At 40.3% G+C, this 26,707-nt stretch overlaps 1 protein-coding gene across 3 annotated transcripts in view; it reads left to right on the top strand.

Moving 5' to 3' along the window:
- ANK3 (ankyrin 3) overlaps positions 1 to 26,707 on the top strand; it is a 305,045-nt gene that overhangs the window by 211,869 nt on the left and 66,469 nt on the right. For 2 of the 3 annotated variants that reach the window (XM_065407161.1, XM_065407162.1), the window contains exons 24-27: positions 5,188 to 5,311; positions 8,275 to 8,377; positions 16,738 to 16,844; positions 23,372 to 23,596. In XM_065407161.1, the coding sequence (XP_065263233.1) occupies positions 5,188 to 5,311; positions 8,275 to 8,377; positions 16,738 to 16,844; positions 23,372 to 23,596 (559 nt within the window). Of the gene's footprint in view, positions 1 to 1,910; positions 1,933 to 5,187; positions 5,312 to 8,274; positions 8,378 to 16,737; positions 16,845 to 23,371; positions 23,597 to 26,707 lie in introns of those variants that run through there. The other variant, XM_065407163.1, reaches the window with a different exon arrangement.

The raw sequence follows: 26,707 nt of genomic DNA on the forward strand, positions 1-26,707 counted from the left end.
GCACCCCCCCCCCCGGGGGGCTCCTGCAGGCTGCAGCGGATGCATGCGGGTGGCGGCCCCCGTGCGCCACCCGGCTCCTCCCTCACCACACTCGGGCTCTGCGGCTCCCGGGAGTGTGAGCCGCCGCCACCGCTGCCCCTCCCGGAGCAGGCTTAGGGTCCCGCGCCCTGGTGGCAGCTCACATGCCCAGGAGCCACAGAGCCCGAGCGCGGTGAGGGGGCAGCTGTGGGGTGCACGGGGGCCGGCGCCCGCATGCATCTGCTGCAGCCTGCAGGAGCCCCAGGGGCGGGGGGTGCTGGGCCGCAGCCTGGGCAGGATGGGCGGTGGGCCCCGCTACCGGTGTCGCCGCCTTTGCAGGGCTGCTGCCCCCCTGCACCGCGCCAGCTCCTCCATGGCTGGGGTTTGCCACCGCCGCAAGCGGGATGCTCTGGCTCTCCGGTGCCTCCGGAAGCCGGCTCCTCCCTGCCAAGCTGCTGCAGCGGCCCAAGCCCGGCAAAGCCAGTGAGTGGACTTGGAGCGGGGGCCGCAGGGGTGGATTGGGGAGGGGAGGGCTCGTGGGGGGGGGCTGTGCATCCTCCAGGGGAGTTCAGGGGGCAGGGAGGGGGAACCTGGTCTGGGGAGCAGCCCCTGGGCATGGCTGGCCCCTGGGGTCTATAAAGGCACATTGGGATTTGCCCCTCAATGAACCGATGTGCAAGGGGTGGGGGGGGATGCAAGGTGGACGTTTTGTCTAGGGCGCAAAATATCCTTGCACCAGCCCTGCCTGGGCCCTGGTGCACAATGAATCCTTAGGGCTTAACCCTTTCCTGCCCGTGCTGTATGGGCAGGAAGGGACAAGCTGCTTCCAGGTGGGGGGGAGAGGAGAGGAGAGATGAGAGCTGCAAAGACAGGGACCAGGTCATCCCTCCCCTCCTGCGGTTGAAGCAGCTCCCGTCCCGTCCCGACCCTCCCACACAGTGCCGAAAGGCTGCTGCTGGCCACATTCCGGTGTGAACCTGACAGAAATCTGGGGTGGGTGGGGGGAAATGTGACCCTGCATGCCCCCCCGCCATGTGTTGCTTCAGGAAGGTGTGGCGCCAGGTACCAGGAGAGGCGGGTCCGTCCCAGGGGCCCAGCCAGGCATGGAGGGTGAATAACACCAGGCAGGGAGGGTTGGGTGGGTCGGTCGGTCAATCCTGCTGTGTGAGAGAGGTGTTTGTGTGTGTGTCACCTCTCCCTTTGTGTGTGTGTGGGGAGGTGTGTATGTGTCACCCCTCCCCATGTAAACCCTAAAGCCTTAAAGATAAGAAGTTAAATAAAAAGAATCCAACAAGGCAGTATTTCTTTTTAACAGGGGCTCAGTCAACTTGATAATATGAATGTTTGTACTGCATAGTTTTGATTGATTGCCATTGAACTCACTTGAATATCAGTAATTTTACTAGGTGTAAATATGGTCACCCCAAGTAAGGGCCTCTCCCACTTTCCTGCTGGTCAGCTCTCTCCACTCTCCCAGCAATCAGCCACTCCCCTGAACCAACTCTGACTCCTTATCTTCCAGAGCTGCCTCTCTTGCCTCCTACCTTCTCCTCAGGGTCAGCTGTTTTTTCCCCCAGGTGTGTATTTCAGTTTTCTCTCTGATCATTCTCAGCTGAATCCTTCTGATACGGAAATGGGGCTCTGGATCTGAGCACCCTTGAATTTGGGAAAAATTCAGATCTGGATCCAAACTTTGTGGCTATCCCTACCTATCTCTATAGTGGGGTTGAACCAAACTATGGGTTCCAAACCCCCCATCAGTGTAGGAAAGTTTAGTACCTGCTCGGGATCCAGATTCGAACTCCTTTGCTTGGGGCCATCTCTCTTCTCAGTAAGTGAGTTTATACATGAGCACATGGCCAGGGGAGACTTTTTAGTGCTTGACAGTCTGGATGGCTTTGCCAGACCCGAAAAGTTGAGCTGTGGCTGGGAAAGTGTTTGTAGCTATGTGGTTATACGCTGAGGATTAGCCGCAACTGATGAAGCCCTTGGAAGGCTCTGTAACTAGCACTGCAAGGCATCGCATTTTGATAAGAGTGGAGCCTTCGGGATCTAACCCTTCATGTTTGATTTTCGCCTGCCATGCGCCTGTCTCCTTCTCCGCCATTCTGCTGCCAGCAAGACTGCGGCTGCAGCGGGGGAGGCTCAGAGCCCCCCTGCATGTTGTCTCGCCCCACTCAGGCTGCTGCGCTGTGCTCCTCTGCTGCTCTGCTCTGCTCCGGGTGTGCTCGCAGCGCAGAGAAAGGGATTAAAGCGCCCACGCAGAGGCCTTTGGCGATCACCATGTTGCTCCCTTTCACACCGCTGCATAGGCACCCCGAGTGGTGCAGCAAAGCAGCACAACACACACTGTGGATTGGGAGGAGGGGGAGAGACGGGGAGAATTTTCCAGCTGACCCAGAGATTCCACTCCCAGCCACCCACCCATCTCCTGTTTCCTGCGGCTCTCTCGTGGTGGCAGAATGACATTCCCCCTCCTTTCTCCCCACCCACCAGAGACGAGAGGGCTGTGTTGCAGACAGCCAGGACCTCGGCCATCGCTGGCTACTACTTGTCTTGTTGCTCCCTGACAGGGGCTGAAAGATTGCACTGCAAGGTTCTGGTTAGCGCTGGAGCCAGATTTTCCTCCAAGCCCTCGAGTCCGTTTCAGAGCTCAAAGGCAACCCCTCCCGCCCCTTCACCTGAGAATAGCCATAAAGAAGCGTCTGTCGTATCTGTTGCCTGCTTAGCCGAGATCTAAAAAATCAGCTCAGTGGCACTCCCTGGTCCAACCAATACTTTAGTGTATCTACCTGTCTCTTAGCCCTGTGTTTGTAATGTCGCATTAATACTAGTTCAGCTGGAATCTCCGGCCAACGGAGTACTGTGCCTAGCTCCGTTTTCCTTGATTTTAGGCAGCCCCAGTCAGTACTGTGTTACATGTTTAGCCTCTGAGCCTTCCCTTGGTGTCAAGTTACAGAAAAGCTACACCCTAGCAGTACCCCTATTTACATACAAATAACTCAAGTGCTTGCATTTATGTCGCCATTCAAGAGGCTTGCCAAAGAAGTTTTAATCCAATCAGAAGAAGCTTTAAAAGGATGTCTATAGAGTGATTAAAAAGGATCTTAACTTCAAATAAGTTGTCATTATTTTTCACTTTGTTTCATATTTGCAAAGATTTTTTTATCTGAGTTGAGAGGACAAAGATACATATTTCTTAAAATACGTACGAAGAGATCAAGGTGTTAAGAAGATCTCAGTTGTGTGGAAAGTGAATATGACCCACAGGGATTAGTTTGCTTGTGCTGGTTTGGAGATTAACTCCTAATCACTGTTTAAAGACTAATAGGACTAATAGGAATTCTTGGAAACATCAGGAAAAAAAAGCTTATAGACCAGACTGGTGAAAATGGCTTTCCAAAACAGTAAGACTTTTACAGTTAAATTTAGTATTTAATGTTTTTTCAGAATTTTATGCTCTATGATATTATATTACAAACATTTTAGCCTTTAAATTGTTACTTAAAATAATTTCTGTTGCTGCGTTGCAGTAGAAAGTTGATCTGTTTATTTTGTCGTTTGCAAACAGTAGCTGAAAGGGTATTTTTAGAATTGATTGGTAGTTTAAAAACAGAGCTCAGTCTGTGGTTTCCTGAATTAAGTGAATGGAAAGTCTAAACTCTACTGAATGAAGAAATTGGAAAAATATAGCTGAGGTTTATGAATCAGTCACCTTTGTGAATGCAACATGTGAACTCTTTTCTCTTTTGTGCAACTTTTATGTACTCAAAAACGTGTTCAACAAGAAAAGGGATAGAGTTTGAATTTATAAATGTAATAAATTTAGCTACAGTGCTCTGTACTCTGTATTATAGAGAGGACAGGAAAGAAAATCCTAAAACCACAAGGGGCATATTTTAGACCTGCTCTGTCACTGCTGGAATGTAGTTTTCAGTATGATGTAATGGTGTTCAGATGCACTTAGTGAAAGCAAGTTAGTTAGTTAACCCTTTCTAACGGTACTGTGTTCTTTTCAAAGAGCAGCTTTTATTACTTTCAGTTTTCCTTTTTACAAATTTACCAGGTTTTTACTTCACAATTAATATCTAGACAGCTGTTAGTTCATAAATATCTAGCATTGTTGAAATTAGCACAGTCATTGGGGTGAATTTTTTAACTTCAGATTCTTAGGGTACGTCTATACCCAGCCGCTAGTTCGGCGGCTGGCAATCGAACTTCTGGGTTCGACTTATCGTGTCTTGTCTGGACGCGATAAGTCGAACCCGGAAGTGCTCGCCGTCGACAGCGGTACTCCTGCTCGGCGAGAGGAGTACCGCGGAGTCGACGGGGGAGCCTGCCTGCCGCGTGTGGACCGAGGTAAGATCGAACTAAGGTACTTCGAACTTCAGCTACGTTATTCACGTAGCTGAAGTTGCGTACCTTAGTTCGATTTGGGGGATTAGTGTAGACCAAGCCTTAGTAATTCAAGAATAATTTAGATATATGTTTTGCTCTAATCTATTCTAGTATTAGTCATGATGTCACTCCCCCATCATATACAGTAATGAACATTCTTGACAAATGATTTACTTTATCTTAATAAAATGATCGTACTGCTAGGAACCTCAGCATATATTAATGTAAAAAGCATTAAGAAAAATCTAATACTAATTCAAGTTTGTAAAACATTTGGGAGAAAATCAAAAGAAGAGGTGGGCCTGGCCTTCCATTCAGTGTCCATTCAAACATGCTTCACTCTTCAATGCGAGTCTGCAAACAGATAATGACTAAAAACTGCTATTCAAGATTATAGAATGACCTGCCTTTCATTCATCTTCATGTCTTTTTTTGTAAGGAAGGGGCAAAGATGTTATGCGGTGTTAAACCCATAGAGAGAGGCTTAGGTTGCAAGAATAATTGGCTAACTTCATTCCTGGTATAACTCTTGAATCAGTGGATTTATAGTATCAAGAACTTTGGCCCCTTATACTAACCACTTGTATAGAATTTTTTTCAAACCTATGCAGATGGTAGATAATTGACATTCTACTATGGAAAAAAACCTCTGGGGATGTGATGTGATTGATCACTTGTTGGAAAGCAGTGGAAGGATATTATGAATTACTGAACACATGAACATTTATGATACATGTAACTTCTGATTTCAGTTTGCTTTTATACTGGCAGGTGAGGATGCAATGACAGGTGATACAGACAAATATCTTGGGCCGCAGGATCTAAAAGAGTTGGGAGATGATTCCCTGCCTGCTGAAGGATACATGGGCTTTAGTCTAGGAGCCCGCTCTGCCAGGTATTGTATTTAATTTTTATACTTCATCACAAGTACACTCTGTTTCAAATCCAGTGCATTTTTTCACACGTTACCAAAATCAATTTTAAATAAAAAATGGTGGATGCATGTTTTAGCAATCTGATAATCCCTTATGTTTAAAATATACATTCATTGCTGTTTGGTTTTGTATTGTTAATTCATGTTGGCTTCAGTGTGGCAATGATACAGAAAATTAATTGTTCATTTTTTCTAGTATCCACTCATGCTTTAGAAATATAAAAAGTGCTTCTTTTCAAACAGCTGGTAACCTACATAGAGCATCTGTCTAAAAGCTAATACAGACCATCTAGCAAAAAAAGCTTCTTTCAGTCATTAGCACATGTTTATATATTCCCTACTGTGCCTGCTTTATCAGATGAATGTGAACACCATAGACTAAAACTGGAAAAAATGAATGATATTCATTTGGCTACATCAATACATTTGTTTCTTTAAAAGTGCAAATTAAGAATCAAATAGAAACATTCAATATAAAAATATTCCAAAAACAAATTAAATTTTTACACTTTTATTGTTAACCCAAATCCATTACCCTATTTCATTTGCTAGGGAATAAACAGATTTCTCGTTAAGGAAAATAGGTCAATATTTCAAAACATATATTACAGAACACTGTTGATTTCAACCCTTGTGTTTCTAGCACAGATGTTTGGATTGTTGAAAATTTTTGCTAAAATTTATTGCATTGTACAATTTGCTTGAAACAAACAAAGCTGTATGCGCACAGATTACTTCCACAGTTGTGGACTAGCAGGGTGTTTACTGATAGTTGAATTATTTTGAAGCTAATAATTAAACCTCACAAGCCAGAGCCCTGAGGACTTTTTCCTATAGTTTAATGATCTGTTGTAAAAAGTTATTTCATTGTCTAACAGTGAATGGCATCTCCCATAAGGTAAAGCTTGATGTTTATTTTTCACTCTTGTTTGTTGTGGCTGCATTAGATATTGAAGCATGCACTTTGACTTTGCTCATTTAGTAATGCTCTGTATTCTTTTGTTTTGCTTATAATCCTCAGGTAATGTAATAAATGTTATATTATAATACATCTAGAAGGGATCTTAAAGTACTCTTAAAAATAGTATATGTGTTAGTTAGAAGATAAGCAAAATTACTTTTACAGGAAAATCTAATAGTTTTATAAGGTTAAATAACATAGTTAACAATCTTAATTTTAAAATATAAGTTATATTATGGACAAAGCCCATCAATACGCTGTAGTTTCAGTATGTGGTAAATGTTCAAGTACATAAGTGGGGGCGAAGAGAATGCAGGTAATGCACAAAATTCTGCTCTAAGATCTCCATGATAAATGTCAACTGTTACTCTGCTCTCCCCACCTGTGTAACTTCCATGCAGGTGAGTGGAAAAGCAGAATATCCAAGGTGAGATCTATCATCTATATCTAAGAATGGAATTGTACCTCCTTTTTTTTCGCTTGAGAGAATTCTAAGGCTTTCATACTTCTGATTTTAACAGCACCATTATTCTTTGTTTCTGTGTAACTCATTTTTACATCTGCATACGTATATGTTATGCTCAGAGGAGACAAATATATAGTGCCTTTTCATGTAATTTATTGCATTTAGCAAAAAGCACACTGACTGTATCCTATTATTGATTCTGAGTGTAACATTAAGAAAAAAATACATTAAATATGTCATCCAGCCATAGCATTTTGCTTTTTCCAGTCTGATTCCTCGCTTTCTATTTCTCCTGTTTCTTTTCCCCTGTAAATTTCTTTAAATAGTCCTAAAATCAGGTAAGAAGGCATGACACCCTCATGACTTTTCTCTGCTGTTGCCATTGCTCATTTTCATTTTACTCAGCATTGTGAAGTGGCATGCCTTTTTTTGTTTAATATTAGAAAATATTCTTTTTTTATGGTGACATAACAAATATGACACGATTTCTTTACAGCCTTTATAATTTAAAAAGTTTGATTAATATATGCTTATAGTAATAAAGGTTCCAATTCTGATTCCATTAAAATTAGCAGGGTGCAGTGTAATGAGAAATTTAATGAATATTTTGAGGAACTTAGAAAAGTTCTAGTGACAAGTACAAGGTGCATGTAGTAAATTGTAGAGCTTTACATTGAAAAAAGATACTTGTTTAAAATCATATTCATCTTTCTAGATGCTGTTTTTTTGTTTGAATTTGTTTTTATTCACCTAGCAAGCATGTCTGAACTTGTAGCATGTTTTCTAACACATACTATATGTATCTTCCAGGGCTAAATGTAATATGCGCACACATTTATTTTCTTTAGTCACAGCATATTCGGATTTGTCATTCTTAATTTCCAAAGTGTATAACATCCGCAAAATAACACCAAAAACTAATATATTTCCTCACTCTTTAATTGTGAACAAGGAACCTTTTTTACAAATTACTATATTTTTAATTAGTGGAAAAATAAATAAATAGGGTTTTCATAATAAAGTTAAAAGTAGCTCAGCCCCAAAAAGCTGAGACAAACTCTGAAAATGGAACCAGTTTAAGACCCTGATCCTGCAGTTTGATCCGTGTGGGCAGAGCCTGCACATACACAGAACCCCAGTGAGGTCAGGATCCACCCGAATGGATTCAATTGCAGGATCAGGGCCTAAAAGTGTTTTGGACATTTTTCAGAGCTAGCATAAATATCTGAATATATTTTTGCATAGATTTAATCTCAATCTGAACAGCAAAGCAATAAGCAAGCATTCCTTAGGACTATTGGTTATGAGTATGATAGAAAAGAAAATAACATTGTAAAAAGTTTAATATTCAGTTTTTTTAGTGTCTCATTTATTCTTCTTCAGAGATTATGTATATTTTATCATCTTTTGCATTTCCCTGGAAGTTGCATGTATTAATTTGTTTTTGTTCATCCCATTGTCATCTACATGTTCTATGGTAAATTGTAAATACAACAGCCTCCGCTCCTTCAGTTCGGATAGGTCCTACACTCTGAACAGAAGTTCCTATGCACGAGACAGCATGATGATTGAAGAATTGCTGGTACCATCAAAGGATCCGGTATGTGCTTTGTACCACCTCGCTAGTGTTTATGTTTTATCTATATAAGGCCACGTTCTTCAGTCTTTTTACAATGCTTACTGAGACCACTACCATGTCCATTAACCTGAATGGGGGAAGAAAGGGGTTGAAATAAGGACTGAAGGATTTGCTCCATTGTGGGCTTGATCTTGCAAGAAGCTGAGCACTCTGGTCCTGATCCAGCAAAGCATGTAAGCACATAATTAACGGTGAGCATGTGAGTAGCCCCGCTGAAGTCAATGAAACTACTTGTGTAGTTAGGCATGCCCTTAAATGTTTTGTAGGATTAGGGCCAAAGTACTCAGCATCTTTCAGGATTAATCCCTATGTCCACATGTGTTATTGCAGCCTTTTTATGCAGTAATACAAACCATGGACAAAGTTCTGCCCATTTGTGCACTTGTGGGATGCCCTTGATGTCCCTCACATGCATCCAAAGGGAAGAATTTGGCCTTGTGTTTATGATGAAGCTATTTTCACTAACTTTTAACATAGTTTAAAAGTTTGTATAATGATTAATTCAACAAAAGTTGAATCTAGAGCTGCTTACGGTGTGGGAAAGAACTTATTAACGTTAACAGAGGTTATAACTAGATACTGTTCGCTTTGTTTTATGAGTTCTCAGAATTTGCTAGACAGACTTTTAAAAAATTTAAAATCTGACTGATTTATTCTAGTAAATTAACAGAAAAGCTATAGATTTGTTCAGAAGTTGAATAAAAATTTTCATGTCAGTTTTGGGGTAAAAAGATAGCATAGCTGTATTGTGAATTATCTTCATAATACTTGAGGTCTGATCCAGCAGATTTTTATTCATGCACTTAGGGTGAAATTGACCCTGGTTCAGAAGACTAGCACATACCACTTAAGTCCCACTTTTGATTGTTAAACAAGTATTAAAGGAGGTTGTTGTGCTCCATAAACCTACTGTGCTGAAGAAGTGAGGTTCTTACCCACGAAAGCTTATGCTCCCAATACTTCTGTTAGTCTTAAAGGTGCCACAGGACCCTCTGTTGCTTTTTAAAGGAGAACTAGAAAATGAAGCATAACTTATCAGTAATTGTGTCTTAGATCTGTTGTGAAGAATATTGGGTAGCTGTACTTTTGAGGCAAACTCTGTTCTGCATATGCTGTCACAGACTCTACTTTCTCTAGAGGATCTCACACAGGATTTAGTTCTTGGATTAAACAACAGCAAATCTGGAGCTCTCATTAATGCTGATACTGAGCAATACTGTAAAGCATTGGTCTCCAACCTTTTACACCCAAGATCACTTTTTGAATTTAAGGGCAACCCAGGATCTACCTCGCCCCTTCCCTGAGGCCCTGCATCTTCCCCAAAGCCTCGCCCCGCTCACTCCATCCCCCCCCCCCTGCCCTCCATCGCTCACTCTCCCCTACCCTCACTCACTTGCACTGGGCTGGGTTTGGGGTTTGGGAGGGGGTGCAGGCTCTGGGCTGGGGCCGAGGGGTTCGCAGTGTGGGAGGGGGCTCTGGGCCGAGCCTGGGGCAGAGGGTTGGGGTGCAGGAGAGGGTGAGGGGTGCAAGCTCTGGGAGGGAGTTTGGGTGCAGGAGGAGGCTCCGGGCTGGGGCAGAGTGTTGGGGTGCAGGGGAGGTGTGGGCTCTGCGAGGGAGTTTGGAGGCAGGAGCTGGCTGCTTCCGGGAGTGGTGTGGGGCCGGGACAGGCAGGGAGCCTGCCTTAGTGGCAGCCCCGCTGCGCCGCTGGAGATCATGATCGACTGGGAGATCATCTAGGATTGACCAGTCGATCGCGATCAACCGGTTGGTGACCACTGCTGTAAAGGCTGTTTTTCATGTCTAACCTTCATTTTTATTATTTCGATTTTGTAATAGCGAATACAATTCACTGCAAGTAGAATTTTGTGCCCTCTAAGATAGAGGCCAGGCTGGGGTCTTCCTGAAAATCTAATGGAATGTTATTTTAATTTAAATTTAATTGCTCTTAGGACTTTTGTTATGACCAGGAAAGGATCCAGAGTTTGATTATTATTGTAAGTTTGGGAAGGACGTGAATCACTTTGATGATAATCAGACATTTGATTCCAACTGCACATCTATCTATTTCAATTACAACATAAAAAGAATGTCCATTCCAGGTTCTTTGCACCATTGACAGATGATTAAAAGCATGATCCTGTCATGATGAAAACAACAGTAACAAACCAACATTTTTCTGTATAAAAGAAGTCACTCCAACAAAATCAGAATTTCCCATCATGGTTTCTGCAAAACTCTAGTCCTGAAATACAAATCCTCACCTTCACCTGACTCACCTCAAACCTCACCCCGCCTCAACATCTGCCAAAATCAATGGGCTTAGGTCAACATATTTGGGCTATTTTGGCTGCAGTGGAAGGAAGTTATTCTGAGGGCAAGGGGCCCACAAAAAGAACATCCTGCTAGCAGTTGGCATACCAGTGGAGTTCCAGATAATCTCTGCTGCAGCAGAAAAAAAGTTTTTGTGTCTCAGGAATACAAGCTACAAAGAGCTTTATAGGTCCAAACTTACACCTTAAACTCCACCTGGAAACCAACAGAAAGGCAGTGCAGAGTCTGAAGTATTCATGCTGTGTGCATATGCTGAGATACAGCACTTTGCAAAGAGCCACATTCTTCTGCAGCATCTTGCTGTTTGAGTGCATGTGTAAAGGGTAGTCCTATGCAGAGCTCATTACCATATTATAATTTTGCAGTGAAAAAGGCATGAATTACTGCATCAAGGTCTGTACTTGACAGAGAGGGTCACAGCCTCTTGGATGGATGCAAATGGAGAAAAACCACCATAGTCAGTTCTTCCTAAGATCATCTAGGAGCAGATGAAAATCAAGAGCCATCCCAGATATGGAAGTTTAAAAATCAGTATGTAGCAGCCCTGATTCTCGGCATTGAGTGGTGGTTTCTTGAGAGAAGTTTCTGAAGTCCTCTAAGACCAGTTGGACTTCTCAATAGTGGCCTTGACAATCTCCACCAACATTGGGCCCAATACTTCCCTGTTAGTCTTCATCAACTATGAAAGACATGGGTCCAAAGCACCATGTGCAACACCATCCTAATACAAGGAGAGAGTTCAAGTCTCTCTTCCTTCCGGGTCCTGTTGTGCTACCACAGATGTAGACAGGTCGATCGGAATTGGAATGATTTTCTCTTCAGAATTATTTACTTCACAATGGCAGGCACTCAAATCAGCCTCTGGAGAAGACAGCCTAAATTAACCAGTCTATCCACTATTTAGGACTTCACAGTTGGTTACTGAATCTCTCCTGTTTGGGTAAGCTCTCCTGGAAGAAAGGATCACAATTTGCTGCACCTCTCATATCACACAGCAAGGCCATGCAGTCACGCAACTAGCAGGATTACTGCCTTTAGGAGCAATCAGTGAAATTTTGGCAATGCACCATTGAAACCCTGCTGCTGATAAGGCCACCCAATACAAGATGAAGAGAAGCAAAAATTCTGAATAGTGTTGGAGACAGGATTACAGCAAAACACAAGCGGTTATGAACACTAACATGTTTCCAGTATAGTGGGCCATGAAGCTTCTAGGGATGCTGTACGTACAGTTTGTCAGAATTGTGGGAAGCAAAGATACTTAGAAAAGGACTCTAGAGCCCAGGTGGGCAGGCAATCCAGACAGATTTCACTCGATGGGAAGATGATGACCAGTGGTGGTTAACAACATATGTCAGTATTGGAACCAGCACTATTTAAACTGCAGACAGGAAGCCTGTTAGCTCCACCCTGTGTAGGATAACCTTGTGTGTCAATCGGGAGCTACTCAGGATTTAAATTGATATGGGAGCAGTACTTTGAACTATATTGCTTATTCCACAGAAAGTTTCTGGGAGGTCAGCTAATGAAACAGATATGGGACTAACATCTTCCCAGATAAGAGACTGCAGCTAAGGGGACATTATGGTGTCAGTGCAGTTCCATGACGAGTGAGTTGTACTCCCTTATTACTGAGGCTAGAAACCTAGCTTTTTGAGGAAGGGATTGCCTGGCGAGATGAAGATCTTTGTCTGTATGTGGGGAATGGGAAAAGATTTTTTTAGGGGTTAAAGGCATGTGATTGTTCTTTGTATCAGGGAAGGGTCAATTGAAAAGGGTAAGAGCCAGGTTGCAACTGCAAAAGGGTACACAGTGCAAATCCAGTACCAGCTGGGTGAATTGTAGACACTGCAAATGAAGTAACATCATCTGTATTGTTCACTATTTTGTGTCTGTGGTGCAGAGGGTTCTATTTGCCTTTGTGGACATTTCAAATTTTTGATGACCCACCAGAGTTCGATCAACAGATGCGTGCTGCCTAAGACCTGTGTGTCCAGCTAACAGAAGGGACAGCATACCAATCTGATCCTCTCTCAAAGTTATCTGCAGGCAGACCTGGCCGCAGGATCTAAAATATTGGTGGCTGTAAATACTTCCAAGAGATCTGTTTTGAGTGAATCAGATTATCTACTGTAGGTGTCTGCAGTTTTTCAGAAAATAATGGACCAGACAGTAGAGATCCTTTCCCTGGAGTTTGTTATTTGGAGAATATTCTGATTACTGGACAAAGCACTAGGAAACACTAATTATATTTGCAAGCAGTCTTACAGCAGCTCTGATGGGCAGGCTTGCATCTCCATCCAGGGCAATGTGCTATTTTGGGGACAGATTTTACTTAGGGCATAGGGCAATGGGAAAAGAAGTGGCAGTGTGTGTAGCTCCTTTCTTCACAAGTATGATGGAATTGTGGCATTTTCTCATCTGCTAGTTTACTATGGCAAATTTTTATGCCGGACCTATCTTCCAAGGTATATGCTGTAATGGAGGATAGAGCTCCATGACACTGGTCCCCTGAGTGCCTGCAAGTATTTAAGCTAACAATGGGGAAATTGCTAACTGCCCCTTTTTTGACGCACTTGTCATCAAATCTTGGCTTTCTCCCTATTTTTGGCCTGCTATGTTTCACCAGTGGGAGTTGGTCTGTGATTTTTCCCCATTGGGATGGGACAGTAATTTCACACCATTTCCCCCAAAACAGTGGAAAAAATCCTTGTTCCTGTTGCCTCCCACACATTACGTTAAATACACAAATGTTGGGCTATTTCAGTTCGCATAACTTTGAAATAATAATCTGTCAGATTGGGGTTAGCTAAATTTTGTAACTAAACCTCAAACCAGACCATGAACCTTTTGGGATTTAGCTTTTATACCTGTACAACCATATGATAAATCATTATGTGGTTGTTTTTTTTAAAGTCACATAAATCCAGGGTAATAGAAATTGATGGGATTGGCATTTCCACATGAACTTGAAAGTCAAGGCATCCTGATGCAAATTTATCCTCTCCGTGGAATACGGAAGAATTACTAATGCCCTGTTGAAAAGGATTAGAGAAACTGCCTGCGTTAAAAGTTAATTTGTCATTCTTGTACAATGGCCTGGCTAGCATATTGTAGGTATTCAACACTTGCCATACTTTAGCATGCTACATGCCCATAATTATTGTTGTCTGCTTACTTGAATCATTGCACCTGGTTGTCTGAAGTAAGTGTTTTACAGAAAAAACAGGCCCTAATAAAAGAGCTAATCGAAAGAAGAGAAAATCAAAAACTATGTCTGATGTACAGTTGGACAGATGACAGAGCAAAGTTGTACCCTGAAGATCTTTAAACATGCTGTGAGGATATTGACTTTCTTGAAAACAAAGCCAAAATTCAAGAAACATTTAAAGAAAAAAACATTGAAAATGAGTAAAACGAGGGATGCAGGTTCTAGCCTAAAACAAACACTTACTGGTTGTTTATCTTGTGAAACCTTCTCAGTGGAGGACTTTCATATGTCTATGCTGGTATTTGTTGGATTTATGACTAGAACTGATATTCCCATTTAAAAGGATTCGTTTTTAAATTACCTTTAATGACAGTATATAAAGGTGGAACCAATGCATTATTCCCAATGCAGAAATGTTTACCATCTCAGTTTAGATTTGAGTAATTTGTATTCAAAGCAGTTCATGAGATTAAGGTCTAAAAAATGTAAGATAAAAGATCAGATTTGTGTGGTCAGAGAGTATTTGCTATCTTTATTCATGTTTTGGGTACAACCAAAAATACCTTATTTACAAGAAGCACTAAAATTTTGAGAAGAGTGATCTACCCAACCGAGACAGGCTTTTGGTACTGAGTGACAAGCACATTGACTTAGATTGTTCTCTTGGAGTGATGTCTGACAGTGCTTCCTGCATGTTTTAGTGGCATTCACATCACTTGCATTCCTCTCAGGAAATATCCCCATGCAGTATTTGATGATTTAAACAGTATAACTGGTTTAAAAAAAAAAGTTCAGCCGTGATGCACTTCACCAACACAATCCAAAAGAATCTATGGAACCACGACATGGCATTGTCCCCAAAATGCCTCTATATGGGATGGTGAAAACTGAAATGAGTTACTGCTCTGAAGAGAAAGTTCTTTTGAGTTCTACTTAATTCCTGCAAAAAGGACAATTTCCCTCTGTGATGCAGTAATACTTTAGGGGCCCAGCTGAAAGTCTGTCAGTGTTATTCTAGTGTGATTGACTTATCAATATTTGAAATTCAATTATGACTAGGGCTTCGTGTTTGTCACGGAAGTCATGGTTTCCGTGACTTCTGCAGCAGCCGGTGCAACTGGCCCGGGAGCCACCTGATCAGCTTGGGCAGCCCCTGGGCCAGTCGTACCGGCTGCTGCTGGGGCAGTCTCGCCCCACCCCCCAGCAGCAGGAGTTTGGTTGTGGGGGGGCTCAGGGCTGGGGGTTGGGGTGCGGGACTCCCCGGAAGAGCGACAGGAACTCCCCTCCCTCAGCTCCTAGCGCCACGTGCTGCCTCTGCCCGCAGGCACCGCCCCCGCAGCTCCCATTGGCCGCAGTTCCGGGGCTTAGGGCAGAGTGGAGGCAGCACATGGAGCTCAGGAGCCGGGTAGGGAGCTTGCCCCAGCCCCGCAGTGCCCCCAGACTGCGCCCCCCTCCGAGCACCTGCGGCACCCCCCGGGCCATGCCCCCCCAGCACTTGCAGCGCACTCCCTCCTCCCCCGAGCACCCACACACACCCTGAGCACCTGCGGCACCCCGTGGGCTGCGCCCCCCCCCAAACACCCGCGCACCCCCCAGCCATCTCCCCCCTCCCAGTTTTAGTCAGAGGTATATAGTAAAAGTCATGGACAGGACAGGGGCTATGAATTTTTGTTTAGTGCCCTATCCATGATTTTTATTAAAAATACTCGTGACTAAAACATAGCCTTAATTATCACAGTATGGGGCTAATACTGTGCAGAGTTAAACAGTGTTTAAGTGTGTGAGTAGGGGGAACAGCCTTCCATAAAAAATTCCCAGGATAACTCAAGCAATACAGAAAGCAAATACCACATCCCGCCATAGGTTGACACACTGACGGCCTGATTCTGCAGTTCCAACGCAAGCTAAACATCCAGTTAAGTCAATAGGAGCTTTGCACAAGTAAGGATTAGAAGCAGAGCTGTCCCTTGGGTACAGCAAATCAGGGTGACCACTCCAGGCCCCGCGCTTTGGGGGGCCCCATGCTTCGATAACATCGTGATGAGGCGGGTGGGCGAGCGGGCTGAGGAGGCAAACGGAAAAGCGAGAGGCAGGCTGGTGGAGGGGGAGAGGAGGAGCCCCCCTACTAGAACTTCCTTCTCCCCCCAGCGCCTCCTGCCTGCCAGTGGCCCTGCCGATCAGCACCTCCCACTCCCTTCTGCGGTCAGATGTTTCATGGCTTCAGGAGGCGCTGGGGGGGAAGAGGAACCCGGGGGGGGGGGGCAGAACTGGGCGGGGAAGGGGCGGGGGTGGGAAGAGGCAGGGTGGGGGTGGGGCCTTGGGGGAAGGGGTGGAGTGGGGGTGGGGCCTGGGCCTTAGAACCTCAGCGCCTATGTTCTGGGGCCTGCACCCCCCTAGGGTTGGCCCTGGTTACAAGACAACCCTAGGTGGATTTCCCAGGAATTTTTCTGCACAAACAAACAATTTTCCATAGCTTTTTCTTGACCTCGCATGTAAATACAAATTGGACAAAAATGTGCGAGAGAGAGCTGTAATTAGGGATGCAGCAAAAGCAGAAAAAGAGGAAACTGAAAGTGCTGTAGGATTCATTTAACCTGCTTTGAGAATTCTATGTTTCCTAGGTCAGTAATTTGCAGCTGCTAGAGCAGAGAAATGTCAATAGGAGTGTGTGCAGAGGAAGTAATTCTAACTGTAAAATGACAGAGTTGAGATGTGCTGTGCAGAAATGTTTGACTTTTTCATGTTGATTTTAAATATCTGTTTGTTTATCTTTTTGAAGCACCTGACATTTCCAAGGGAATTTGATTCTGATTCTCTCAGACATTATAGCTGGGCTGCAGACACCTTGGACAATGTTAACCTTGTCTCAAGTCCCATCCATTCTGGGTAGGTCATTTAACAGATTTCCTTTGTCATTAAGTGTGAAACTGTACTGTTATGTGGACATTATAACCTATTGAAATTGCTGGTAATGGTTCCAGTCCTACATCAGTTAAAGCCAATGGCAAAACTCTTGTTGACTTCAATGAGAACAGGGTCAGGTCTAAAGGAAATCAAGAATTACATAGAAAGAACGAACTTGTATTTCAGCCTTCCACAAGGTTTCATCTGAGAAGTGGGCTTGAATTTCTGAGACAGGCAGGGATTTAATCAAAGGCCTCTCATTAGTGTTAATAGGAGTTGTGAGCTCAAGTCTTGCATCTCATCATGAAAATTTTCCTTCATGCTTAATTTCCTAGGTACAAGGAAAAGCTGAAATCCCACAGGGAACTTCCTGTAATAAGCTTGTTTTGCCTTTTCTGTTGCTTATGCTTTGCTTTTAAATGTCTTAGGATGATTTTAGTTATGTTGTATTAAATTGTTCTAAATATGAAATTAGAGATACAATGTTATGCTTCACTTGCTGTTCACTTTTCTCTATAAAAAATGAGAGCTCGTAATTTAATCTTTTCTTTTATTTGCACCAACCCTTCCCTTTTCCCACCCCACCCCCCCAAAAAAATTTCTTTTGACGTTAATTACACAATTCACTACCAATAAAGCATCACTATTATTGCAGTGTTTCTCAATGGTACCACAAGTAATTGAGATATGGGTGATGTTTGAAATGCATATTGTAGAATTTTCTAGTTAAAAAGTATAAATAACCAAAGGGAATTCTGTGTCACACATGAGCTTACCTAATATCAATATTTGTAGTAAAATTTTCAACAAGAACAGGAAACAAAATTCTGTATTCCTTTTCACTGATTTCTGCTCCCTCCCTCCTCACACACATACATTTTATGACTAGCTTCACTTATTATAATGTAAAGGGTGCATTTTAAACCAACAAGCTCCAAGAGATTCAGAGTTAAGGGTAAAGTCCCAGTTCAGCCAAGCACTTAAGAATGTACCTAAGCAGAGTACAAATATAAAAGATGAGGACTAACAGGTAGAATTTTAGGTCCCGATCCAGCAAAGTACCTGAGCATGTGCTTAACATTGAAGTCAGAGCTTCAAGGAGATTCAGCTCTAAGACTAAAAATTTACCCATTAGTATTGTTATTTTAGCTGAAATTGCCTTCCTGCGCAGACCCTAACAATCATGGACAATTTTGCATGGGCTTGATCCTGCATTCCTTGCATATCTAAAATTCCCAGCCATATCTTAGAGTGTCCCTCTACAACTCCATCTGCAGAGCACTTGCCAACATTGTGCTCCCAGATTAGGGAGAGCAAGGCACAATCATCTCCCGCTTGGCTATCCCTTTTCCCCATGTACACATATTCAGAAGAAATGATCTAAAATTTGTCCCATGTTCTTAGTTCACCAAAAAAAAGGGGTGGGTGGGAGATTTTCATGTGCAAGGAATGGAAGATCTAGCCCCAAATCACCGAACATTCGCAAAGGAGGGAATTATGGCATTAATTTAGCATCTTCTGGCTTTTCTCATTTTAAGCCAAGGTATTTTTTTCATGTTGTTCTTTGAGTTTAGGTAAGTCTTTCTATCAGTGTGTGCTTTGCATCTTTCCCTTAATAAGCATTACACTGCTCAGAAATCTGCTAAGAAACCTGCAACCTACAGATAGGTAAAGCACAAATTTGCTGGAGTAAACAACATAGGTTCTTATGACTTACATTTTTCAGGTGTATCCCTGTATACCCACTTCTCCCCATGTCTGCATGTTGCATCTTTTGAACCCTTGGTTTCCTTGGCTCAGTGAAAGAATTAGTACACCAACACTGACATTATTTTAATAAGAAACACAGAAGACCTGGATCCTAGGCTGTAACTATACCATACGTTAGATTAAGCACAGTGCATTCCCATATCTATAAACTTTCAAAATTCAATTTGAAGAGAAATTTAATGAATGGCTTATGGGAGTTACATCTTTTTCAAATGCTTAGCTATATATATCTTCATATACTGTACTTTGGAAAATAAACTGCTGTATGCAAGCACAATGGTTGATTTTCCAAGATACACAGTGAAGCATGCTTGTGGGTATGACATAAATTCAAAGAACCCATGTCACATTGAATTCTGTGTTGATCTATGATAGGCACAAAAGCGTATGGAGTCTTTTCAGTTCTCCAAGCACTCGTGCAACTCCCAGAAATGCTAATGGAAGTTATACGCCAATACTGAGAGGAGACATGACCCTTAAATTAATGCTACATTTAGGAAATATTTTTTTTAGTGTACAGCGTATTGTGTATTACAAAACATGATATATATAAAATGGAAGCCAAATCATTTTTAAAGTTGGCCCTCAAATGCATTGTTTTCATTATTTTTCTGATGGTTACTTTTCTTTGGCTAATTATTGACATTTTCTGTTGCTTGCTTCTAATTATCTTATATTAATTTTTCCCATTTGCTTTCTAAATTATTTTGCAGCTATTCCTCTCCACTTCCCCAGTATGATTCAAGGTGATAACTATGTCCTTTCTGTGAATCCTCATTTAGTTTTATTTATGTCAACTCTCTGTCCACAGTTGAAGTGTGTGTAGATGTTTTTGTAGTGCATCCTCTTATGTCCTCCATCTTTTGTTTATTTTAAAGTAGAAATATTCACTCTTTAGCTTTTAGCTTTGTATTTTAGAGATCATACTTTAACTGACCTTATTAGACAGGCCTTAAATTAGGTAAACATCAGCTACTAATCCTTTCGATAGAAACAGTGCATGAAGTATTATTTGAAAATATTATTCACAAGAATTATGTTTTTAAAAGAAAAAATCACCACTCTGAAAATTAAATCAGTAAAATGTTATTGGCAATAAATACATTTTTCATATAGCCGGCAATGTGTAAAGATTGGACTGTTTAGGCTTAGTATTTTGGTAACTGCTTGTAGCTTGTGCTCTTTCTGATCCTGCTTGGGTTTGCCACTAATGCACTGTTCAAGTATAGCATATTAACCAGGTGAATAACATTGCCTTTTATATGTGATTGTTTGATTACATGAATATCTTTTGTTATATTAATTAAGAATTGGGCTAAAATATGCAAGTATCTGCATACATAATGGACAGTTTTCCTATCTGTGGGGCAACATACTAGGGCAGGAATAACCTGTATGAGATATGAAGCAACCAGGCCAGGGACCACCCTTGCCAAAACTCACAGGCAAATCCCCTTGAAACTCCAGCCCTGTTGCAGTATGCCCTTCAGCAGCTCCCTCAGCGGAATATTCACAAAGTGTACCTCTTTCAGGTTATGGGTGAACAGCGACAACGGTTGTGTTCCACTTGGCTGCCTCTTTTTCCTATGTACACATATTTAATCTGAATTAGCCCCATATTTTTAGGTGGCAAAAATCAGGGAAACCTAAAAAGGCAAACAAAGCAAAACCGTAAAAGAGTCCACTTAATATTTCCCTCTCTGTGACCAAGGTCTGTGTGCCCTTGCTTAATATTTTACTTTGTTTTGTAAATTTTAATGGTAATACTCCCTGAAATCTTTTCACAGCTTGTCAGCAGCTGGCTTACTGCCCATTAGATTTGAAGATTATGCCATGGACATTTCCTTGAGTGTGCTCTGTGAAATCTTACTGATATCAGTAGTGTTGGCCATCTACCAGATAGAGCAATCTTAAGAAGTAAGAGCAACATAAACATGTAGGGCAGGACATGGGATATTTATGATAAATCACAGTTGGAAAATATAAGTGTTCTATGACCAAAGGCAGGTGATAAGCAAAGCTTCTAGCACCTTCAGAGCTTGTTGGTTAGAGCTTGATGTTAGCATACATAGTATTCTGCTATTGACTTCAACCTCACAAAGTCAAATAAGTTTAAAGCCAATAGATGAATAGTTAACTCACTGACCCAAAAGTCTAATTTCATTGTAATTTTTCATTAGTTGATACTGTCAAAAACAGTAGGTAAAGAAAAAATAGATAAAGAAATATTGTAGAGAGAAAATATAGGATCTAAAGATAAAACATGTTTGTTATAATTATATATTGGAATCACAAATAGGAACTGATTAATAGGTGGATCCATTGAAATGTACTCTAGTGCATTTAAGTATGCAGATTTTCATATAAAGAGAGTTTTTCACCCAAAACATTATAAAAGTGGTAAATGAATTTAAATTGTCAATATTAAGGATTATCACAAATTACATATCAGATATTTTAAACTTCTGAAGTACTTTTATTGACATGCAGATCTAAAACGTATAGAAAATGTTTGATCAACTATTTTATGAGGACTTTTCCCTCTCAGATATATTTATCTCCCATTCCATGCAAACAAACTTTTACAGTAGGTAGGGATAAGCCCACTTGCAAAGTTCTGATCCAGACCTCAAGTCCCACATAGTTATGGGGTTTGAGCCTATATCTACTTATATGAAAAGCATGTAAAATAAGGTGAATCAGTATTTCACACTTTGCTTCTGTATTAAAGTCCTCAAACCTCATGAAACAATAAGTAAAATGGTAGTGTGAACCTATGGAAAATTCATCACCTTCCCATCCTATGTAATCCTTTTTTCTTCAGCATGAAGAAAACAAGGTGATTGATTTACCTATAACACAACATGACAGTTTCGTTTTTCTACTCCACATATTTACTTCTTCCTTGCCCGTCAACTTACGTCCTATAAATCAAGAAATACAAGGGCCTGATCGTTCACCCATTTTGTGGAGACTTCTCCCACTGAAATTACTAAGAATTCTGAGTATGGAGTATTTTCAGGATTGGGCTGTACAGTTTAGCTGTTACTTTTGATATTTTGTCTGTAATCAAAAGGAAATATCAGTATCATACAGAAGCTATCATCTGTAGTTCCCAGTGCTCTGTGTGACCTTTCCCAGTGAACAACCATCTCCATGGCTTCAAGAGGCTCTTGTCCTTCTATGGAATAAATTTATAGCTCTTGTTCTCACTAGAAGAAAGCTGAATTGCCAGAAATACAAAGCTGAATGGATTAATCTGTTAATTATTTTAAGGTTTAATCCTTAAGTGCAGGAAGTATTAGCAACAGCATGGAGAAAGCTGGAATCATGAAATGAAATTAATAGCTACTTCAGGGTTTGCACATCACACACCAGGAAACAAACAAAACGTTATTTGTATGGAGAGTTAGTTTATAAACCATGCACCAGAGATGTAGATCCACTACTGCAAGTTCTGTTTAAAGATAGAGTTGTAATCAAGAAATTGCATTGCATTATATTTGGAGAGGTGGGATGGTATTGCAGAGCCACTGAAGGGATTTGGGCTCCCAATTTCTATTAATTTCTAATTGAACTTGGATAGCCAATAATTATTATTATTATATTTATAATATGCAGATGTGGGGTGCTTTATAAATAAAATAATAATTGGAGTCCTGAACAACAATAATAAAAACAAAATCGCTTAGCTGACTTTGAAAAACCTACTTATGGAACTTAGTAGGAGGTCAGGGTCTGCAGTCTGCTCTGGGACTAGCTTCTACTTCTTGTGTTTTTGTCATTTGTGTCAAGGCATTTAGAGATTTAGGATTAATAAATTTAATATTTTATAAAATGAAATAAATAATACATTTAGAGTTTGTGTTTAATGTTAAAATAAATTGTCTTTTAATATCTTCCATTTTAAAAAAGTTTTAATTTTTTTTTATATTGCAGTTTCTGATATATATAACTGATTTCCTTTTAATTATTTACAAAGCTACAGAAACCTGGGGGGAAAATCACAAGCGATAAGGGTTTAGAGAGACAAAACACAATATTCCCTGTAGCTTAACCTGTTTACAACAGACATCCATGTCAATATGAAGAGTGGTGGAATAATTGATTTTAGAGTGGTATAAATGTATAGAAAATTGTATGCTTGATGTTCTGATTCATACATATTCACCAGAACCATTTAATAACCTTGTTCATCACTCCCACAGTGTCAGTGTTCACCTGGCAAAGTGTGCTTTTAAATGGGTTTATCCAAAGGCTTTTGAAAGACTGACATCCAAATATAAAAACATGGATTTCTGTTGTCCTTACCCTGTACTGACTGGTTGTCTTGTGCATGTGGGACTCACTACTTTGAATTATAGAGTGTAGCAGAACATTTAGTAATAAAGAACCATTTTAATGCACTAATAATACACTAATATTTAAGTAGCTGTATACATACTCTATTTAACCCTAGTTTATTTTTCCTAAATATTCAGTAGTACTTGAATCTTCCATCATTATGCTACTAGACCATTAGAAATGTGTGAGTTTTGTTGATTATTGTTTAAATTTAATTATAAATTTAAAGAATCCTGCTAACAGTTATGGCATAGGGGGTATTTGTTTCTTAACTATCATGTTAGCTGATGCTTTCATCGTAATATTTTATTTTATTAGACTCTTCCTGATTTACATGAAGTTTTCCTTGTTTGATTTCTAACCATTTTAATGACATGTTCTCCCTTTCTCTACAGTTTTCTGGTTAGTTTTATGGTTGATGCACGTGGGGGCTCAATGAGGGGTAGTCGCCATCATGGAATGAGAATTATTATTCCACCACGCAAATGTACAGCACCCACCCGCATCACCTGCCGTTTGGTAAAGAGGCATAAACTGGCCACCCCACCACCAATGGTTGAAGGAGAAGGATTAGCCAGTAGACTGGTAGAAATGGGGCCTGCAGGTGCACAGTTTTTAGGGTGAGTTGTTCTATGAATCCCACTGTTAACATTCCATATTGCATCTTTCATTTCCTTCATTTTGTGGATGTAAGTAATTAAATATAGAAACTACTTAATTTGAACATTTAAGGTAGGCCTCTGTACTGTATACAGACTCAATTCTGACATTCTTACCTAGGAAAAAAAATCTCTGATTTAAAGGGAGTTTTGCCTGTTTAAAAACTGCAGGTTGTGCAAAAAGTAAATAAAGCTATGAAAAGGCCAAATTCTGCACTCAACTACTCATGCCTAACTCCCTCTGAAGTCAGTCAGAGTCATGTATATGTATCCAAGGTCAGAATTTAGCTTTCATTCTGTGTGATGAGTAGAATACCAGGTAAATATGACTTTCATAAGAAGGTTCACTATAATTATGTACCATTTTCCAAATGTAGAACAGTATCCTCTTCTCAGTGTGTGTGCATAGCCCCCTCCAACACTAATGGGAGCTGCACACCTACATCCAGTAGGGAAAGGACCACTGTGCATGATTCCAGATAACTTAATATAGAACATTATTTAGTACAAATGCTAGTAACTAACATTTTTCAAAGCTAAAATTAGGAGAAACAATCCACTATGATGTGGTTTTTTTTTAAATTATCAATTTTGTTCATTACCATAAGTGGCACCCTGGTGAAAACTGCCGGTTCTGTCGGGAATGACAGTTTGTTCCTAATTTCCCCTTCTTGTTTCTCTTCCTGCTGCACGGATGTTATTCAGTAAACTGCATCTTCCTACCAATCCTCCCCCTCTAAATGAGGGTGAGAGCATGGTTAGCCGAATCCTGCAGCTTGGGCCTCAAGGAACAAAATTTATTGGGTAGGATGCTTATAGAAAAAATACAGAATGTCTACAATTTTTTTCCTTTCTTTTGTTTTGTTTTTGTTTCCGATTTTTTGTCATTCCCATTTTTTTTCTAGTTTCTAAAGCTTTCAGTTGATTTATGTCACTGAAAGAAAATCATAGTGGCTTGATTTATTATAGCTCTGCTACTGTAACTATCTTGTGCTTTAGGCATGTGAAATTCACTGCAAGCATTTTGCTTTCATAACTTGTTGTGCTTTTGTAATTTTTTTAAATTTGAACTGTTTCAACTGCATCAAATACATTTTTAATACACAATGACAGCCCTTTAATTTCAACCTTGTGGTAGAGAAGGTATTTACAGGGTTTGAGTCAGTCTATTTCAGGAATAACTCTGTCAAATGTGGATACATATGTTGTACTTATTTGTAAAATATGAGCATGTACAGAAAAAAATATAATTGAATAAATGATTTCATTTAATAAGGCTGGAGAAATGATAACCTTTTAAAACTGAAGTATGCATCAGGTTGAAAAAAATAAAGATGAATTTTGGTACATTTTGGGAAAACAAGTACAATAGCCAAACAAGTTGCAATGTTCATTCTAAAAAAAAGTTAGAAAATACCCTCATTGTTTGCATTAGAACATTATTGTGAAATTTATTGTATTATGTTTTTGAAATATTGCTTAGACTATATTGCTTAGAATACCTGTTTAATACCTTCTCACTGAGTATTCTTGTTAAACTTCATGCACAAAATTGTGTGGTTCCTAAATATTTACAGAGACAGTATCTGATATATTAACCTGCAAAGATTGTATTGAAAAGTTTGTTAGTTCTTTTTAACTTGAGAAGCCTGTGTATACAGTATTTTAGGAAAATAAATACCTTAAGAAACAATGTAATTGAATTTTTGGCATTCATCTACTGTAGGTGGTGGGATAAACCCTCTGCATTTCTATCAGCAATCAAAGGCGTAAGATCAGAATAACAGACTTTGGGTATTTTTAAAAGCATCTAAGAACTTATTAAATAATCTGCCTTTTTCCCTATTTTTATTAAAATTGCTGTTGTCTAATTCCTACTCCTTTGGTATTTAATGTAAAGAGATGGACTTAAAACTATTTCATATTTTTATTAATATCAGCTGTATCTATGATTTCCATAGTTAGATTATTAATTGATTTGTTAATGTTTGCACAGCACTTTGAAGATATAAAGTGCTATCTAAGTGCCAAGTATTATTTTTTCCCTCTTCTAATGTTACTTTTAATGGAGTTATTATGAGAAGGTGAGGCTCTTTACAATCTCTGTAGGAAGACAACGATACTGTCTATTTAAATGTCTTAAAGCTGCATAATCCATAGTGGTTCACCTATTGTATGATTGCAGTCAGTTTATTTTAACATATTTTAAAATGCTTATCTTGTCTATAAAATGTTTAGCTAAAATGTCTATCTTGTTAAGGAATAGCACATGAAATGAGTAGCAGTTTCTGTTGATTATTCACAGTAATCATTTAATTACGCACTTGAAGTCCTACGTGTAAGGCACACTGTCAGGTAATTTAGGTGTAGTGTTTAAAAAAGTTGTTTCATGTTAGCTAATATCAATATATTTTTCATTTTATTTAACGCAAAGAAAGCCGTTTTGAAAGAATTTAAGCAATCTCCTGTAGTATTTGCAGCACCGACATTGCAACTTTGGGCTAATACATGAGAACCAGAAAGTGAAACAGACTAGAAACAACCCATCTAGGATTACTAATCTGAGTGAACAAAGAACACTAAGTAATTGGTGAAAAACAAATAGGATTTTTAAAATTTTCAGATTTTAGTACTTACAGGACTATGAAGTTGTTTTGTCATTTGTTTGATTTAATGCCCATATACACACACAACTTCAATCTTAGTCAACAGCAGGTATATGTGTATACCAGGACAGCAGAATTGTGTTTGAGCCTGTGTCCCTTTAAACACCCGGTCAAATATGCCCACCCATCTCCCACTAAAGTCCATGGAGTTGTCTGTGCATATCTGAGGACCAAGTTATGCCACCTATATGACAGGATAAATAAACACGGAAAATCATTTTTATCTTAGTTTCTGTCCATTTTTGTCATATAAACAACTGTTTTGAAACCCTTGCTTATGTTCATAATGGTATGTGATCTGATTCATAAGCTATATATTAATAATACTTTACAGTTTTGTAGCAAAGGATTCTGCAGCTTTGGCAGTTTTAAAATCATTTTTACTATAACGATACTTATTATTGTC

Source organism: Emys orbicularis, chromosome 7, assembly GCF_028017835.1.
Source record: "Emys orbicularis isolate rEmyOrb1 chromosome 7, rEmyOrb1.hap1, whole genome shotgun sequence".
Taxonomy (NCBI): domain Eukaryota; kingdom Metazoa; phylum Chordata; order Testudines; family Emydidae; genus Emys; species Emys orbicularis.